A 20457-nucleotide genomic window follows, 5' to 3' on the forward strand; every position below is an offset into this window, starting at 1 on the left:
CTCCATGGGACGCTCCACTTCCTTCTCTACCACCGTCCTTGTTAAAGGAGGTCAAAGGTCACTCATCTGAACCTCTCAGTTCTGTGATGTCACTGCAGCTTCCTGCTGTCACTGAGTTAGCCTCAATGTGTTCTACAAAGATCATAAGATACTCCTGCAATACAGTCCCTGACTCAAATAAAGGTGGTCAGATATTCTATATTTTCACAGTGTGTGTGTGTGTGTGTTGTGTGTTTGTGTGTGTGTGTGAGTGTGTGTGTGAGTGTGTGTATGTGTGTGTGTGTGTGTGTGTTGTGTGTGTGTGTGTATGTGTGTGTGTGTGTGTGTGTGTGTGTGTATGTGTGTGTGTGTGTGAGTGTGTGTATGTGTGTGTGTGTGGGGGGGTCTTTGATCTCCAGTTCTCCCTCCTGTGTTCATTTATATATCTACATGTATTTCAAGACAGTTAACATGTCGCCGAGCCGCAGCGTCCTATTGGCTGAGCTGTCGTCAGGTAGAAGTTCCCTTCCAGTCGCTCACACAGCGTCAGGTGAGATGAGCTCCAGGTCCAACAGGTGTAGAACCGGTCTGACACGGTGAGGTCATCGGGAGGAGGCAGCTGCATTCCACAGCTCTGGCTGGATGGAGCACTTCCTGGTAGCAGCAGGGTGGAGCCTGAAGGAGGCCGGCGCCTCACGCTCACCTCCACCTGCACAGAGAGGAGCAGCAGCAGCAGGAGCAGGAGGAGCAGCAGGAGGAGCAGGAGGAGCAGGAGGAACACGGACATCAGGAGCAGGAGGTACGCCGCCTGAGGCCTCAGCTGTCTCTGATAGACGGAGCAGGAGCAGATAGGAAGGAAGGAACAAGGAAGCATCCAGTGAAGTGAGCAGCCTGATTTCACGTCCTTTAGTGTTCTAGTGTGATGTCCTGATGGCGACAGGCTGTGTGTTTCTCCACAGAACGTCTGTCCGCCGGATTATATCTAATAAACTTTACACACTCATAACAACCAGGATATCGAAGCACTATTCACCTTAAAGCAGTGGAACATGCGGTTTATTTCAATAACTTTATTGACAACTTCACATGTTACAGTCATTCCTCCATACATGATGTGTGAGGGACGTCTGTCCGTGTTGAGCCGTTAGCGACGAGCCGTTAGCGACGAGACGAGAAGAGACGAGACGCTGGCAGCCCAGAGCAGATCTCCATCAGAGCCACACACACACTACACACACACACTACACACACACACACACACACACACACACTACACACACACACACACTACACACACACACACTACACACACACAAAGAGATGCTCTATGTGACACATGAGACATTGTTTACACAGACAGGACTATTTATGTTGTTCTGTTGACATTATTCTGTTGACGTTCTTCTGTTGACATTGTTCTGTTGACATTGTTCTGTTTACGTTGTTCTGTTGACGTTGTTCTGTTGACATTGTTCTGTTGACGTTGTTCTGTTTACGTTGTTCTGTTTACGTTGTTCTGTTGACATTGTTCTGTTGACGTTGTTCTGTTGATATTGTTCTGTTGACATTGTTCTGTTGACGTTGTTCTGTTGACATTGTTCTGTTGACGTTGTTCTGTTGACATTGTTCTGTTGACGTTGTTCTGTTTACGTTGTTCTGTTGACGTTCTGTTGACGTTGTTCTGTTGATATTGTTCTGTTGACGTTGTTCTGTTGACGTTGTTCTGTTGACATTGTTCTGTTGACGTTGTTCTGTTGACATTGTTCTGTTGACGTTGTTCTGTTTACGTTGTTCTGTTGACATTGTTCTGTTGACGTTGTTCTGTTGACGTTGTTCTGTTTACGTTGTTCTGTTGACATTGTTCTGTTGACGTTGTCCTGTTGACATTGTTCTGTTGACATTGTTCTGTTGACGTTGTTCTGTTGATGTTGTTCTGTTGACGTTGTTCTGTTTACGTTGTTCTGTTGATGTTGTTCTGTTGACGTTGTCCTGTTGACATTGTTCTGTTGACGTTGTTCTGTTGACGTTGTTCTGTTGACATTGTTCTGTTTACGTTGTTCTGTTGACGTTGTTCTGTTGACATTGTTCTGTTGACGTTGTTCTGTTGACGTTGTTCTGTTGACGTTGTTCTGTTGACATTGTTCTGTTGACATTGTTCTGTTGACGTTCTGTTGACGTTGTTCTGTTGACGTTCTGTTGACGTTGTTCTGTTGACGTTCTGTTGACGTTGTTCTGAGTGTCCCTGTTGATGTTCTTTCTTGTGGTCTGAAGCCCCTCCCCCTGCAGGATGCTGTACACTGAGTTCCTGCAGCTGTGGCACGAGGCGGTGCAGGCCGTGGACTCGCGGGCCTGGCCGGCCGCTCTGGCCAAGCTGCAGCAGATCAGCGAGCCCACGTCCCGCACGCTGTTCAACGCCGCCTCGGCCCACCTGGTGCTGGGTCAGCTGGACCGGGCCCTGGAGGTCAGTGTGGAGCCCGAGGAGGGCCCCCGTCAGGGGGCAAAGCACGGGACATAAAGGCGATCATGGGTCTTTCAAGAAGTCAGGGGCCGCATATAACGACGCGCCTTGATGTCCCGTGCTTTTATTTTGAAGGTTTCGAATTAAATGAATGTGTGTTATAACATTAGAGAAGTGTCCTTGTGTACAACATCTCTACACTTGAATGAACAATAATCAAATGCAAAGAGAGTTATTTAACCCGATGTTGGGGAGTATAGTTTATACAGCGCTTCAGGTACACCGGCCCTTTAAGTGGCGGCCATGATGCTGATGTGGCCCCCGGTGAAGAGGAGTGTGACGCCCCTCCTTTAAAGGGACCCTCATCCTGGGGTCTGATCCAGGCCGATGTGTTATGATGTTTTTAATGTTTAATAATTGTCTTCATAAGAACAACGTGCTGAAGCTCTTTGATGTATCATCTGTCTCCTGCACATCACATTATTATCACCTCTGTCGCCTCTTGTGTGCAACGTGTCCAGGCTTTAGACCTCACCATCTCTAAGGACCAACGCCTCGCTGTCGGCTTCTTCCAGAGAGCAGCGGTGATGATGCAGGTCGGCAGGTAGGGGGCAGCACTGGGTCCGATAGACCGACTTACAGGCTCCAAGAAGCCAAAGAAAGTATCGTGAACACGAGTGAATCAAGGGAATGTTGGGAAGAAGAGCCGTCGTCCTGCCCGGTGCCGCACCTTCCACTGAGCTCACAGGGTGTGTGATGCCACTCCGTTCTAACAGGAAGTCTTGTTGCTCCTCCAGAGCTCCGGCACCAGGATGTGATTCAAGGAGATGACCGTCGGGGGTTTTACGGCTGCTTATGAGTCAGAGTATTGTTTTGCTCGGCACAGAAACTTCCTGGAGACTTTGAATCACCGTGAGGTTGCCAGGCAACCAGTGGAGACCCAATTACTGTGTGACAAAGGAAAGGTCTGACCGTACCAACGCGCTACCCTTCTCCCCCGTCTCTGTCTCCAGGCTGGAGGACGCTCTGTCCGACTGCATCTGGGCTCAGAAGCACATGAGAGGCAACACGGTCATCGACTACAGGCAGCTGGGCCTGAGGTTCAAACTCCACAGCTGGCAGGTATGACATGCAGCCTCCCACACAGACATCCCATAATGCCTGTGGGCACTGAGGAATGCAGCCGGAGCAAACGGGGCTTCGTCATCGCCTCCATTGTTCAGTTCCAACGCCACAGACACCTGGAAGCTCACAAAGCCTCATTGTTGAAGAAGAGGATGAGATCATGCAGCCAGGCCACCGCCGCGCAGCTAACGCACTACTCCAGGTCTCAAGGCTCACGTCACAGGAAACAGACAACGAGAGGAGAGGAGAGAGGAGCTCAGTGTATCCTAAACGTCCATAAGGAGAGAGGAGAGAGGAGCTCAGTGTATCCTAAGCGTCAGAGAGGAGAAGAGAGAGGAGCTCAGTGTATCCTAAACGTCCATAAGGAGAGAGGAGAGAGGAGCTCAGTGTATCCTAAACATCCATAAGGAGAGAGGAGAGAGGAGCTCAGTGTATCCTAAACGTCCATAAGGAGAGAGGAGAGAGGAGCTCAGTGTATCCTAAACGTCCATAAGGAGAGAGGAGAGGAGCTCAGTGTATCCTAAGCATCCATAAGGAGAGAGGAGCTCAGTGTATCCTAAGCGTCCATAAGGAGAGAGGAGAGGAGCTCAGTGTATCCTAAGCGTCCATAAGGAGAGAAGAGAGAGGAGCTCAGTGTATCCTAAGCGTCCATAAGGAGAGAGGAGCTCAGTGTATCCTAGTGTCCATAAGGAGAGAGGAGAGAGGAGCTCAGTGTATCCTAAACGTCCTTAAGGAGAGAGGAGCTCAGTGTATCCTCAGCATCCATAAGGAGAGAGGAGAGAGGAGCTCAGTGAATCCTAAGCGTCCATAAGGAGAGAGGAGAGAGGAGCTCAGTGTATCCTAAACGTCCATAAGGAGAGAGGAGAGAGGAGCTCAGTGTATCCTAAACGTCCATAAGGAGAGAGGAGAGAGGAGCTCAGTGTATCCTAAACGTCCATAAGGAGAGAGGAGAGAGGAGCTCAGTGTATCCTAAACGTCCATAAGGAGAGAGGAGAGGAGCTCAGTGTATCCTAAACGTCCTTAAGGAGAGAGGAGAGAGGAGCTCAGTGTATCCTAAACGTCCATAAGGAGAGAGGAGAGGAGCTCAGTGTATCCTAAGCGTCCTTAAGGAGAGAGGAGAGAGGAGCTCAGTGTATCCTAAACGTCCATAAGGAGAGAGAGGAGAGAGGAGCTCAGTGTATCCTAAACGTCCATAAGGAGAGAGGAGAGAGGAGCTCAGTGTATCCTAAACGTCCATAAGGAGAGAGGAGAGAGGAGCTCAGTGTATCCTAAGCGTCCTTAAGGAGAGAGAGGAGAGAGGAGCTCAGTGTATCCTAAACGTCCATAAGGAGAGAGGAGGAGAGGAGCTCAGTGTCTCCTAAGCGCCCATAAGGAGAGAGGAGAGAGGGCTCAGTGTATCCTAAGCGTCCATAAGGAGAGAGAGGAGAGGAGCTCAGTGTATCCTAAGCGCCCATAAGGAGAGAGGAGAGGAGCTCAGTGTATCCTAAGCGTCCTTAAGGAGAGAGAAGCTCAGTGTATCCTAAACGTCCATAAGGAGAGAGGAGAGGAGCTCAGTGTATCCTAAACGTCCATAAGGAGAGAGGAGAGGAGCTCAGTGTATCCTAAGCGTCCATAAGGAGAGAGGAGAGAGGAGCTCAGTGTATCCTAAACGTCCATAAGGAGAGAGGAGAGAGAGGTGTTCAGTGTATCCTAAACGTCCATAAGGAGAGAGGAGAGAGGAGCTCAGTGTATCCTTAGCGTCCATAAGGAGAGGAGCGAGGAGCTCAGTGTATCCTAAACGTCCATAAGGAGAGAGGAGAGAGGAGCTCAGTGTATCCTAAACGTCCATAAGGAGAGGAGAGAGGAGCTCAGTGTATCCTAAGCATCCATAAGGAGAGAGGAGAGGAGAGAGGAGCTCAGTGTATCCTAAGCGTCCATAAGGAGAGAGGAGAGAGGAGCTCAGTGTATCCTAAACGTCCATAAGGAGAGAGGAGAGGAGAGAGGAGCTCAGTGTATCCTAAGCGTCCATAAGGAGAGAGGAGAGAGGAGCTCAGTGTATCCTAAGCGTCCATAAGGAGAGAGGAGAGAGGAGCCCAGTGTATCCTAAGCGTCCATAAGGAGAGAGGAGAGAGGAGCTCAGTGTATCCTAAGCGTCCATAAGGAGAGAGGAGAGAGGAGCTCAGTGTATCCTAAGCCCATAAGGAGAGAGGAGAGGAGCTCAGTGTATCCTAAGCGTCCATAAGGGAGAGAGAGAGAGGAGCTCAGTGTATCCTAAGCGTCCATAAGGAGAGAGGAGAGGAGCTCAGTGTATCCTAAGGCCCATAAGGAGAGAGGAGAGGGAGAGAGGAGCTCAGTGTATCCTAAACGTCAATAAGGAGAGAGGAGAGGGCTCAGTGTATCCTAAGCGCTATAAGAGAGAGAGGAGAGGGAGCAGTGTATCCAAGCGTCCATAAGGAGAGAGGAGGAGGAGCTCAGGTGTAAGCATCCCCCAGTGAGGAGAGAGGAGCTGCCCATCCTAAGGTGCCACATGGAGAGAGAGAGAGGTGCTCAGTGTACAATAAGCGTCAGATAAGGAGAGGAGAGAGGAGCTCCAAGACGCCTAAACCATAAGGAGAGAGGAGGAGGATCCACAGTGTGTATCCTAAGGCGCCATAAGGAGAGAGAGAGGAGTATCCTGTAGCCCAGTGTACTACAAGAGAGGAGAGAGCCCAGTGTATCCTAAACGTCTCAAGAACATGGAGAGAGGAGAGAGGAGCCCAGTGTATCCTAAGGCCCACAAGGAGAGAGGAGAGGAGCTCAGTGTATCCTAAGCCCCAGCAGGAGAGAGCAGCACAGGCCCAGTGTATCCTAAGCATCCCCCAGCAGCCTCTCAGCCTATAGCAGCGTCTACTACAGGTGCTACATGACGGTGGTGCCCCCCCCAGGTGCTGTACAATGCGGCCGCGGTGTACTGTCGGATGGGCCAGTGGGAGCAGGCCAGGGAGGTCCTGCTGTCGGCCTCCCAGGAGAGAGGAGGAGGCCGGGGGGGAACCATAGAGGTGGCTCTGGACAGCGTCCTGGTGAGTGACGGACCCTGAACTCCTCATGTAGTGGGGCAATGTGGTACTACAAGCTCTCTAGTGGGGCAATGTGGTACTACAAGCTCTCTAGTGGGGTAACATGGTACTACAAGCTCTCTAGTGGGGTAACATGGTACCACAAGCCTCTAGTGGGCAACATCGCACAACAAGCCTCTAGTGGGGCAACATGGTACCACAAGCCTCTAGTGGGGCAACATGGTACCACAAGCCTCTAGTGGGGCAACATGGTACTACAAGCCTCTAATGGGGTAATATGGTACCACAAGCTCTCTAGTGGGGCAACATGGCACTACAAGCCTCTAGTGGGGTAATATGGCACTACAAGCCTCTAGTGGGGCAACATGGTACCACAAGCTCGGGTAATATGGCACCAAGCTCTAGTGGGGTAACATGGTACCACAAGCCTCTTCAGTGGGGTAGGGCAATATGGTACCACAAGCTCTAATGGGGTAATATGGTACTACAAGCCTCTAGTGGGGTAACATGGTACTACAAGCTCTAATGGGGTAAATATGGTACCACAAGCCCTCTAGTGGGGCAACATGGTACTACAAGCCCTCTAGTGGGGCAATATGGCACCACAAGCCTCTAGTGGGGCAACATGGTACCACAAGCCTCTAGTGGGGTAATATGGTACCACAAGCCTCTAGTGGGGTGCAACATGGCACTAAGCCTCTAGTGGGTAATGGTACCAGTTCTAGTGGGGTAACATGGTACCACAAGCCCTCTAGTGGGCAATATGGCACCATGCTGCCTCTAGTGGGGCAATATGGTACCACAAGCTACAAGCCTCCTAGTGGGCAACATGGTACCACAAGCCCCTCTAGTGGGTAATATGGTACCACAAGCCTCTCTAGTGGGCAGCATGGTACTGTCTCTAGTGGGGTAACATGGCACCAAGCCTCTAGTGGGGTAACATGGTACTACAAGCCTCTAGTGGGCAATATGGCACTACAAGCTCTAGTGGGGTAACATGGTACTACAAGCCCTCTAGTGGGGCAACATGGTACCACACGTGGTACTACAAGCTCTAGTGGGCAACGGTACCACAAGCCTCTAGTGGGGCAACGTGGTACCAAGCCTCTATGGGGCAACGGGTACCACAAGCTTCCTAGTGGGGGTAACGTGGTACCACAAGCCTCTAGTGGGCAACATGGTACCACAAGCCCTGGGTACCACAAGCCTCTAGTGGGGGCAACATACCATGTCTCTAGTGGCAACGTGGTACCACAAGCCTCTAGTGGGGCAACGTAGGTACCACAAGCCTCTAGGTAACGTGGTACCATGCCCAGTGGGCAACAACGTGGTACCACAAGCCTCTTAGTGGGCAACATGGCACCACAAGCCCCAGTGGGCAACATGGTACTCACAAGCTCTAGTGGGGCAACATGGTACTGCCAAGCTCCCAGTGGCACATGGCACCACCTCTAGTGGGGCAACATGGTACCACAAGCCTCCAGTGGGGCAATGTGGCTACAAGCCTCTAGTGGGGCAACATGGTACCACAAGCCTCTAGTGGGGCAACATGGCACTACAAGCCTCTAGTGGGGCAACATGGTACCACAAGCCCTCTAGTGGGGCAACATACCAAGCTCTAGTGGGCTATGGCACCACAAGCCTCTAGTGGGCAACATGGTACCACAGGCTCTAGTGGGCAACATGGTACCACAAGCCTCTAGTGGGGCAACTTGGTACCACAAGCCCCAGTGGGGCAACATGGTACCACAAGTTCTCTCTAGTGTAACATGGTACTCACAAGCCCCAGTGGGTAACATGGTACCACAAGCCTCTAGTGGGGTAACATGGTACCACAAGCCTCTAGTGGGGGGCAATGTGGTACTACAAGCCTCTAGTGGGCAACATGGTTCTACAAGCTCTAGTGGGGTAACATGGTACTAAGCCTCTAGTGGAGTAACATGGTACTACAAGCTTCCTTCTAGTAAGTAATATGGTACCACAAGCTCTAGTGGGCAATATGGCACTACAAGCTCTAGATTCAAGATTCAAGATTCAAGATGTTTTATTTGTCACATACACACACAGTGGTGTGCAGTGAAATGAAAGTGGCAATGCTCAGCAGGAATGTGCAGGCAAATTGTGTGTGTGCCTAAGAGGATGGGGGTCCTGGTGAGGCTGGAGTTCACAATCCTGATGGTCGAGGAAAGAAACCCGTCTCAGTCTCTGTTCTTGCAGGACTACGGAGGCGCCTGCCTGACCGCAGCAGCTGAAACAGTCTGTTGTTGGTGAGGATCCTTCATGATCCTGCCGGCCTGGTTCTGCACCTCCTGGTGTACAAGTCCCAGGGTGGGAGTGTAGTTCGCGCCAGCCGAACCACTACTTCTGCAGAGCCTTCCTGTCCTGAGAGCAGTTGCCAAACCAGGCTGTGATGCTCCTGTCAGGACGCCTCACAGCTCCAGAGTGATCCTCTGGGAAATTTAAATTTCAGCTGCCTGAGGTGGTAGAGGCTGCCTTGCCTTCTCACCAGAGTGTCTGTGTTACCATGTCAGATCCTCTAGTGGGCAACATGGTACCAGTGGGGTAACATGGCACCACAACCTCTAGTCAGTGGGCAACATGGTACTACAAGCCCTCTAGTGGGCAACATGGCACCACAAGCCTCTAGTGGGGCAACATGGTACCACAAGCCTCTAGTGGGGCAACATGGTACCACAAGCTCTAGTGGGGCAACATGGTACTACAAGCTCTCTAGTGGGGTAACATGGTACCACAAGCCCTCTAGTGGGCAACATGGTACCACAAGCCTCTAGTGGGTAACAAGCACCACAAGCACCTAGTGGGTAATGGTACTGCTGCAAGCCCCTCTAGTGGGGGGTAACATGGTACTACAAGCTCTCTAGTGGGGCAACATGGTACCACAAGCCTCTAGTGGGGGCAACATGGTACTACAAGCTCTAGTAACACATGGTACTACAAGCGGTACTACAAGCTCTAGTGGGCAACATGGTACTACAAGCTCTCTAGTGGGGTAATATGGTACTACAAGCTCTCTTAGTGGGGCAACATGGTACCACAAGCCTCTAGCCACAGATCCCTCTAGTGGGGGTGCAAGCCTCTAGTGGCAACATGGTACCACAAGCTCTCTAGTGGGGCAACATGGTACCAAGCACTCCAGTGGGGCAAATACGGTACCACAAGCCCTTCTAGTGGGCAACATGGCACTACAAGCCTCTAGTGGGGCAACATGGTACCACAGGCCTCTAGTGGGGTAACATACGGTACCACACCACCCAGTGGGGCAACATGGTACCACAAGCTTCTCTAGTGGGGCAATATAAAACAAGCCTCCAGTGGGTAACATGGTACTACAAGCTCCTCATAGTGGGGCAACATGGTACCACAAGCACTCTAGTGGGGCATGTGGTACCACAAGCTCACTAGTGGGGTAACATGGTACCACAAGCACATGGTACCACACTCTAGTGCTGCAACACGGTACCACAAGCCTCTAGTAACATGGTACTACCAAATTCTCTAGAAGGGGCAACATGGTACCACAAGCTTCCCAGTGGGGCAATGCAGGCTCACAAGCTCTAGTGGGGGTAACATTTCAGTGGGGCAACATGGTACTCACAAGCCTCTGCAGTGGGTAACATGGTACCACAAGCCTCTAGTGGGCAACATGGTACCACAAGCCCTCTAGTGGGGCAACAGTGGGGCAACATGGTACCACAAGTCTCCCTCTAGTGGGACATGGTACCACAAGCCTCTAGTGGGGCAATGGTACCACAAGCTCTCCAGTGGGGTAACATGGTACCACAAGCTTCCCAGTGGGCAACATGGTACCACACAAGCCCTCTTAGTGGGGTCAAGCCTCTAGTGGGCAACATGGTACTACAAGCCTCTAGTGGGGCAACATGGCACTAGCCCCAGTGGGGCAATACGGTACTCACAAGCCTCCAGTGGGGGTACCTGGTACCACAAGCCCTCAGTGGGGTAACATGTACCACAAGCTCTCTAGTGGGGCAATATGGTACCACAAGCCCCAGTGGGGTAACATGGGTACCACAAGCTCTCTAGTGGGGGCAACGTGGCACTACAAGCCCCCAGCGAGTACCACAAGCTACATGGTACCACAAGCCTCTAGTGGGGTAACGATATACCTACAAGCCTCTCTAGTGGGGTAACAGTAACATGGCACCACAAGCCCCAGTGGGGCAACATGGCACTACATGCTCCCCAGTGGTGCAACATGGCACCAGCCAAGCCTCTGCAATATGGCACCACAAGCCTCTATAGTGGGAGGTAACATAAGTACCACAAGCTCCTCTAGTGGGGCAAACATGGTACCACAAGCCTCTAGTGGGGCAACATGGCACCACAAGCTCTGTAGTGGGGCAACATGGTACCACAAGCCTCTGTAGTGGGCAACATGGTACTACAAGCCTCTAGTGGGGCAACATGGTACTGCCAAGCCTCTAGTGGGGCAACATGGTACCACAAGCTTCCTCTAGTGGGCAACAATATGGTACCACAAGTTCTAGTAAGTAAACACCACAAGCCTCTAGTGCATGGCACAAGCTTCTAGTGGGGTAAACATGGTACTGATGCCTTCAGTGCAACATGGCACAAGCCCTCTAGTGGGGCAACAACATGGTACCACACAAGCTCCCTAGTGGGCAACATGGTACCACAAGCCTCTAGTGGGGGCAACATGGTACTCCTCTAGTGGTGCAATATGGGCACTGGCCAAGCCTCTAGTGGGCAACGTGGTACCACAAGCCCCAGTGGGTAACGGAAATTACAAGCCCCAGTGCGGCAACACAACACAAGCTCTAAAGTGGAGGTAACATGGTTCTGACAAGCTCTCTAGTGGGGCAATCATGGTACCACAAGCCCTCTCTTAGTGGGGTAACATGGTATTGCAAGCCTCCAGTGGGTAATACATGGTACCACAAGCCTCCCCAGTGGGGCAACATGGTGCAACCACAAGCCTCTAGTGGGCAACATGGTACTCATGTTTCAAGCCTCTAGTGGGGCAACATGGTACCACAAGCTCTAGTGGGCAACATGGTACCACAAGCCTCTAGTGGGGTAACATGGTACCACAAGCTCTAGTGGGGTAACATGGTACCACAAGCCTAGTGGGGGCAACATGGCACTACAAGCCTCTAGTGGGCAACATGGTACTACAAGCCTCTAGTGGGCAACCTCTCTAGTGGGCAACATGGTACCACAAGCCTCTAGTAACATGGTACCACAAGCTCTAGTGGGCAACATGGTACCACAAGCCCTAGTGGGCAACATGGTACTACAAGCCTCTAGTGGCAATATGGTACCACAAGCCTCTAGTGGGGTAACATGGTACTACAAGCTCTAGTGGGGTAACATGTCTCCACCCCAGTGAAATATGGTACCGGCCTCTAGTGGGCAACATGGTACACAAGCCTCCAGTGGGCAATATGGCACCAGCAAGCTCTAGTGGGGGTAACAAGGTACCACAAGCCTAGGTGGGGCGGCACCACAAGCTCCCAGTGGGGGGCAACATGGCACTGCAAGCTCCCAGTGGGTAAACATGGAAACCACAAGCCTCTAGTCAAAGTACCACAAGCCCCAGTGGCAACATGGCACCACAAGCCTCTAGTAATATGGCACCACAAGCTTCCTAGTGGGCAACATGGCAGCAACATGGTACCACAAGCTCTCTAGTGGGGTAATATGGCACCACAAGCCTCTCTAGTGAAAGTGGGGCAATGTGGCACTACAAGCCTCCCAGGCAACATGTACCGCCAAGCCTCTAGTGGGGCAACATGGTACCAGGGGGCAATGATGTATCATGCCTCTAGTGGGGAATATGGTACTACAAGCTCTCTAGTGGGGTAACATGGTACCACAAGCCCTCTAGTGGGTAACATGGTACCACAAGCTCTCTCTAGTGGGGTGCAACATGGTACCAAGCCTCTAGTAAAATATGGTACCACAAGCCTCTAGTGGGTAATATGGTCTCCTCTAAGAGACTTATTAGATCCACCTCCAGTCCGCCCTGGTCCCCTGGAGCAGTTGGGGTTGGTGGTAATGAGGGTCAACCATCTCTCTAACCATTGGACCACCACCTCTGACTCTAGAATGATACCTCACTGTGTGTACACCAGTCCATCCACACCTCAAGAAGTGCCTTTGTTTAAAATAGGAGGAGGAGGTCCTGGCTCCTCTGCTGGTGCCCGAGGACATCGTGTTCCGTCCCAGGAAACAGGACGTGGACCAGCTGCAGCAGAGGGACTTCCTGGGCAAAGCAAAGGTAGGAGGGCGTGTCCCTGTGATGAATGCTGTACCACGGTACCATGCTAGAGCTCCACCAGTGGCTCCATCCCTCTGATAGCAGTGGGGGATAACATGTCCCACAATGCTGCAGTGATGTGACGTCCTCCTGGTCTCGTGGCAGGTGATCTCCTCGGTGATTCCCAATGATGACTTCGGAGGCTTTGAACCTCTGAGGCTGCAGGTGAGCAGGACCACAGCCGGCGTGGCGGATGTCCTTGTAGGCGGTCGCTCTCTTCGCTCACGCTCACGTTGTCTCCCCACAGAAACCCGGTTTCTACGAGCCCAAGGTGGAGGGAGCTCAGTGAGTACCACCACTCGGATGCACCGCCGTCCAACCACACCCTTCAGTAGTAATGTTTACATGTCTCTGACCAGGGACCCCGGCATGCGCATGCGGATCCCGTACATGGCCAGGGGCCCCGGGCAACTCACCATTCCTGGAGGGGCCATGGTGTTTCTGTTTGGAGAGGAGGACAGGGACGGCCTGGCAACCGTCATCCATGATGGACAGGTGAGGAGAGAGAGAAGCCATGAGACCAGCAGAGGGGGAACCTTCTGGATCAGTACCATGCAGATGTGTTGGGGTTTGAATGTCCTGAGAGATCATCTCCAGATCCACCAAAGCAAAGACAACAGCTCCAACTCATCAGACCCAATCAGGAGCATTTCACTTGGTGGGTTTCATGTTTTAATTTCTGACTTTAAGTCTTTGTTTCCAGAAAGGACTCGTGCCGATGTCCCTGCTGGACCCCGCTGACGTCAAGATGCCCAAAGGCAGAAAGGAGAAGGTACTGAACTGCACTACGTCCCTGTAGAAACACTCCTCGGGATGAAGGAACCTCAACTGGGATCAGTTTGAGATCTAACGAGTGAAAGATGACGTTTAAAGATGACTTTGCATAACTCACTTGCTTGTTGTTCTTCTTGAAGAAAGAGATGTGGTCTCACTGACCCTCCTGACTGGTCTTGTTCCACAGAGAGTCCCCAGTGGGATCCCTCTCCCCCCTGGACTCAAGCCCCCCTCTCGCCCACAGGCCCAGCCCAGCTCGGCAGCTCCTCCTCGAGGTAAACATGGATCAGGCCTCCTGGTCCTCCTGGTCCTACTAGTCCTAATGGTCCTTGTGGTTCTTATGGTCCTCCTGGTCCTCCTGGTCCTACTAGTCCTAATGGTCCTTGTGGTTCTTATGGTCCTCCTGGTCCTACTAGTCCTTATGGTTCTTATGGAGCTTAAACGTAGTCGATGGACCATGTTTCCCTGATGTCATCAGGAGACTCATGACATCACTCTACCTGTTCTGTGTTACCTCAGACACTCCACCTCCATCCTATATCGACACCACCGTCGCACCGCTGCTCGCCTCACAGCCTCGCAGGAACCACGCCAACGACGGCAACCACGGCAACCACGGCAACCACGCCAACGACCCCAACGACGCCAACGACGCCAACGACGGCAACCACGGCAACCACGCCAACGACCCCAACGACGCCAACGACGCCAACGACCCCAACCACGCCAATGACTCCAACGAGCAGGTAAAAGCCCTCTGACTGATCTGATTGGACGAGATTCACATGTTGGTTAGAAGTTGTCATCTGGTGTTTCCTTGTCCTCAGCATGACGGTGTGGCTCCGGGTCCAGAGGCCGGCTCTGTGGTGCTGAAGGTCCACTACACCTTCAGCGTGGCCCTGTCCGTCCCCGTGGACTTGCCCTTCCAGGAAGTGAAGGAGCGCGTCGCACAGCAGCTGGGCCAGCCGGCGGCCCGGCTGCGCCTCAGGTGACCGCCGGCCCGGAAACCCACTTCTGTCTTTTTAACAATATGTTTGGGTCCAACATCTGTGAAGACCACCTGCCGTGGAGCTGAGGCTGCCGCTCCGTGGACATGACATGAGTCCATGGAGCAGCTTCACGGGACTCCAACACACCACTGAACCGCTGCGTGACAGCCAGAGACTGGAGCCGCTCTTCTAAGTTGATCACAGATAACTTCGATGCTTTGATGCCGTGTCTTCTATCCTCTGTGTTCCCATGTGAGAGGCTCTCTATTTATACATCCCCCCCTCCTCCCACCCTTTCATCAGACATAAGCAGCATGGGTCCCGGGTGTTGATCCCTCTGGGTGAGGAGGCGGAGCCAGGCCGCGCTGTGCAAGAGGTAGCCGAGGCTGGCAGAGCCACCCTGTGGTGCCAGGTGAGGCTTTATATATGATTATATATTTATATTTATATATTTATAAATCTATATATTTATATCTATATATAAATATATATTTATATATATATGAATATATATTTAGATATGTATACATTTATATATATAAATATATATTTATATATAAATAAATGTATGTATTTATATATACAGGACTGTCTCAGAAAATTAGAATATTGTGATAAAGTTCTTTATTTTCTGTAATGCAATTAAAAAAACAAAAATGTCATGCATTCTGGATTCATTATAAATCAACTGAAATATTGCAAGCCTTTTATTCTTTTAATATTGCTGATTATGGCTTACAGCTTAAGAAAACTCTAAAATCCTATCTCATAAAACGCAAGTTACGTATGTAACTATGGTTCTATGAATCCTGGATGACCGCCAGAGGCGGTGCTTAGCACTGGATATCTTCCGCCTCATGCATAGCAGGTCGAAGTATTAATAACAACAAAGTCACCCTGACCTCGGATGACCCGCCCACCGGTATAAGTTCCGTGTCATCCCGAGATCAGTTCTACGGAATCTTCGCGAACTCACGCAGATTCGAAAGTGATTTATCCTGGCGGTCATCCAGGATTCATAGAACCATAGTTACACATCGTAACTTCTCTATTTCATCCTTCCTGACCGCCAGAGGCGGTGCTTAGCACTGGATGACTTATATCAACAGAGTCACGAGGAATCCCAAGGAAACTACTCCCATATGACTCAAGCAGAGGATTTGGACCACCTGCAATGCATGGAGGGTGTTCCTGTTTCACTCTGTAGCGTTCTGGTGAATGTGCCGCAACGATGCCCCTGAGGCTGTTGCACATATGCACCTATATTCTACGGGCATACCTCGGGTCGCCTGCGTGATGGGAACGCCGCTGGTAGAACAACACCCTGCTCTGATGGCAGAGCACTGACGCTCACCACCTATGCACAGGCAATGGCCTCCACTATCTAGTGGAACAGGCACTGTTCTGCAGTGGCATAGCTCCTTTCTAGATCCACCCTAACTGACTAGTTATGGTGGTCAAGCTGCAGGCTGGACAGGCTGGTTGAGACCCGAGCGTGCCAGCACCTTTGGGGAAGCCACCGCTTTAGGCCGCAGTAGACACCCGAGCCTCTGAGTTCCCCTCAGACAAGGCTCATTGACCGACAGGGCGGTAGCTTGCCCTACTTGCTCTGCCGCAGTTATGGCAAGGATGAAAGGTCTTTCTTCTTGACAGCAACCACAGCCTGCCTCTGCCAAGGAGGCGAGCATAGGGTGTCCAGTACCCCGGCAAGTCCCCTGGAGGAGCCCTCGGGCCTCAGGGATAGTCACTGAGGCCCTCCTTATGAAGAAGGGACACCAGCTTGTGGCTGTTCCGTGATCATTGTCGGCGTAGCATGCTGCCCTGAAATGGCAGCTGGTGTAGGCCCTCAGGATAGAGGCAGACATGCCTTAACCAGAAGGGATGACGGAGGCGTGAGTACCAGGCACGAGGGCACCGTGCTGGGTCCCTCCGCCGCCGGTCGGCCTGGAAGTGGCTTCGGCCCACGCCCTCGTAGACGGATGGCACTGGCATCTAGAATAGTCCTTGACCGATTCTGTTCAGCTGCTTGCTTCCCGCGCCTGCCCTTTGTTGGGCGCGCCTGATCGGGATGGCAGGTCCCACCATCTAGTTGTGCTAGGGGCCCCGCATGTCAGCGGTGGCACCGTGGCGCCTCACAGCGAAGTCTGTGCAGCCAGGGAACCAAGTCCTGGCTGGACGCAAGGGGGCCACTCAGCAAAATTCGGTTCTGTTGAAGACCCCGAGTAGTTGGCAAGATCAGCGGAAATGTGGGGAACGCCTGGTTCCGTTCTCCTGGTCGCCACCCCGCCCGACAATTGGTCAGGTGAAGGGTTACCGAGTAAGAAAATCAGAAGGGCACGGGAGCTTCAGCAGCCTGCCGCCCCAGAGGCCCCTGGAGGTTCAAGCCAACACGTGGTTGAGGCGTCTCGCCCAGCAAGTACCTATTCCCTCCCAAGTATGACAGGAACTGTTTGAGCCTAGGTGCATGGCCTGTGGCTCCAGACCCAAGTGTCGCAATAGACTGTCCTCTGGAAGTCCTGTACCGCCAGACTGCGCCCCACCTCGAGAGAGGCGGAGTCTGCTGTATGCACCTCCGGTGGGCGGACCCCTTCCTGGGGATACCTCTGACGGGTATGCTCTCACCCCACGGATAGAGCCGAGGGCACCACTGTGACCCCATCTGTGCCTGTGGCCCCCTGGCAAAGGCTGTTAGGCCCTCTATGCGAAGGGCGCCGCGACAGCAGCCCAAGCATTTGCCCCATAGGCAAGGAAAAAAGGGATAAAAGACCACTGCCTGCCCCCTCAGAGAGTACCTACCTGCTTGAGTGACGGCCAGGCCCGCTTAGTGGCTGCATCTAGAGCTACACCAATAAAGGTTATGCTCTGAGAATGGCTCAGACAGTTGTTTGTTCATCAAGGCCCAACCGGCGCGTGAGAGAGTGCAAGTAATGCACTGTGTGGCCCTAAATGGGTATGGCGCACAGCCAGATCGCACCAGGATGGCAGTTTCATGCCCGGTGATTGCAGGGCGGCAGTAATGCCCTTGTAGAAACTCCGGAAGTCCATGGAAGAAGCCTGGGAATAACGGCTTTGGAAAGCATAACAGAGCAACCGGCTCGAAGCATCTTAGGAACCTGACAAAAGGCTCTCCTTAAGTCGACAGACATGAGCCGATCTCCTGGAGACCACACGAAGGATGTCTGCTGTGCTCAGCCTGAGAAAGTCAAGGCGTTAAGTGCCCCGAGTCTGCGGGTGGACACGGTCCTGCTAAGACCAGATAACTGCTGCCTGGTCTAACCGGGGCTGCACCGCGGCGCTGCTGCGCCTGTAGAGCAGGTCCTGATTTCACTGGGACAGTAGGGAGGTTGTTCCCACATGCCTCCGACAAGGTGCCTGCGCCGCCAAACAGCTGGTCTAAACCCTGAGAGCATTAGGCGCCCAGGTTCTCTTGGACGAGTGCACATGCCTGCAGCGAAGCATCACTGAGGCTGTAGTCAAGCATGACATATGAGGGGAGTTGCCGGGTGTAGTAAGCACGGTAAAATGGTGGCTCAGAACCACTGGGCTCGAGGGCACCGGTCAACAAACGGCCTCGGAGTCCCCTTTGGGGAAAACCGATGGATGGAAGTTAGCTCAATGGATGGCATGGGACGAAGGCCACCTTGGCCATAATGTCCTGCATGGACGCCTGGGTTCGTGATCTGTCGAGATGGTAACCCCTCAGATAGTCTCTGAGAGGAGACTGAAAGGTGGCAGGCCGGGAATGCCCCTGAGGAATGCACTAGCGGCGCGGGTTCCGCTGCTGTATATCCAGCAGTTCCTGTGCCCCTGGCGGATGACGGAACCCGATGGGGCCGGACTGCCCCCTGGGCTACCACTGGATGTCCTCCCTGGGAATGGATCAGCCGCTGGTGATCTGATGCTTCAGTCTCCCTGCACTAGCAGTGGCGATTATCTGAGCCAGTTCTGCGGGTCAGCAGACCTACTCATAAGCTAGCCTCGCCCGACAGCACCGCGGGGAGCCTTGCGTCCCAGCCCTAGTCGCGCTTGCAACTGGTCGGCTGGCCTGGAGCTGACCTGACCTGTCTGTTAGTCCTAGCAGCAGCGCCAGAGCGAGCCACGACCGCTACTGCAGCGCAGGTCCTGGAGCAGGACAGAGATAGTCCGCCTAGTGAGGGGAGAGCGAACTGCTGCCTCACTCGTGACAGTAGCTGTAGCTGCTGGGGTCGCAGGCAGTAGCACTCAGCTACTGTGGCCCAGATGCTGAGGAGCAGGACGGAGACAGTCCGAGCGAGGGTAGAGCGCGACGCTGTCTCCCTCACTAGTACGGTAGCTGTAGCAGCTAGGCCGCAGTGGTGCAGCACCTGCCCAGGTCTGTAGGCCCAGGTCCTGTCGAAAAGCAGGAGACAGAGACAGTCCGTTTTAGAGCGAGGGACACCTCTTCAATACAGTGAAGCTGTGATTACTGGTGTCCTATCAGTAAACTTCAGCGAGAGCACTCTGTTACTGTGGAAACGGGTTCCGTGGGAGACAGTTTAGAAAGCGGTCTAGAGGAACAGCCTCTCAGAGGAGAGGAAGGAGGACACGCTCGACTAGTACAGTAGCTGTAATTACAAGCATCCCACTTGAAAGTAGCCTGGGCGAAAAGCCTGTGCTCCGGGGGAGCAGGTCCCAGGGAAACAGTCGAGTGAGAGGGCAGGTTCTTCGAGGACCCTCCACTAGTATGACCACTGTACTTCACTGCGTCCCTCCCAGTAAGCTCGAGCGAGAGCTCACGCTGCTTGTAGACGCTGATCCCATGAGCACGGGTCAGAACCCAGCATGCTCTAGTGAGTGAGGACACACTCACCGCCTGGTCTGCTCAGCACCAGCTGCTGGCACGAGGAGACGCCTGTTAGCTGTAACAGCGGCGCGCTGGTCATGGAGGTACACATGGCGCAGTATGCATCAGGTATCGACTTATAGCTCTCAGCGCCCCCGGAGCTCTGGAGCGGGACGCCTTCTGCTCACTGGAAGCCGGGGTCGCGTAGCAGTGTGTCATCCAGTCAGCAACGAGCGGACGCCGCCTCGCGTTAGCGCTTGTAATCGCCCACCAGCAGCCTGAGTGGAGAGCGCCCGCTACTTGGGCCGAGGTCCTGTGGAACATGGAGGCAGCTGTCGGATTTGAAGCATGTGAGGCCCTGCCAGACTGAGTGGACACACCTGCCAGCTATGCACGGCGGCAATGCTACCAAAGTCAACACACACGCGTGGTCCCACCGCTACAGAGAGCCGGTCGCCAGAAGCAGCACCGAGCGGACGTGCCCTGCAGCACACAGTTAGCAGGAACGAGAGCCTGCTCCTGTGGGATATGCCATAGGACAACAATTGTATTCGATCTCACCCGATTGAAGTCACAAGGGTGAAGGCGCCTGGTGAAGACCGAAAGACTCGTAGTGTTCTCCGTCCGCCTCGACAGACCGCCGTCAGAGAAACGACAACGCCTCTCCTCCAGGAGGAGAGAGCCTACACAGCCTTGAGGGCTTTTGATCGCAACTCACCATTTGGTCACAAGGCTCCCGCGACGCAGCTTCAGTTAAACTTCAGCCTTAGCTGATGCTCGGTGCGCATTGGTAGAAGATGAAAAAGAACTGATCTCGATGACACTGAACTTATACCCGTATGGTCATCCGAGGTCACGGGTGACTTTGTGGTTATTAATACATCGACCCTGCGCGCGTAAGATGGAAGACAGTGTTAAGCACCGCCTCTGGCGGCCAGTAAGGCGATGAAATAGAATTTGAATACTTCGCACCAAGT

General features: G+C 52.8%; 1 protein-coding gene across 1 annotated transcript; it reads left to right on the forward strand.

Annotated features, from left to right (window-relative positions):
• Positions 1–690: 690 nt before the first annotated feature.
• noxa1 (NADPH oxidase activator 1) lies at positions 691–17955 on the forward strand. Its single transcript, XM_056418372.1, has 16 exons — positions 691–861; positions 2251–2440; positions 2959–3041; positions 3451–3559; positions 6466–6600; positions 12770–12877; positions 13022–13081; positions 13164–13201; positions 13276–13411; positions 13620–13688; positions 13878–13965; positions 14210–14436; positions 14518–14678; positions 14983–15091; positions 16982–17095; positions 17872–17955. The coding sequence occupies exons 2-16, from the start codon at positions 2267–2269 to the stop codon at positions 17953–17955; spliced, it is 1695 nt and encodes a 564-aa protein (XP_056274347.1). The 5' UTR covers positions 691–861; positions 2251–2266.
• The last annotated feature ends 2502 nt before the right edge of the window (positions 17956–20457 follow it).

The sequence above is a fragment of the Pseudoliparis swirei genome, chromosome 7 (genome assembly GCF_029220125.1).
Source record: "Pseudoliparis swirei isolate HS2019 ecotype Mariana Trench chromosome 7, NWPU_hadal_v1, whole genome shotgun sequence".
NCBI classification, from domain to species: Eukaryota; Metazoa; Chordata; class Actinopteri; order Perciformes; family Liparidae; genus Pseudoliparis; species Pseudoliparis swirei.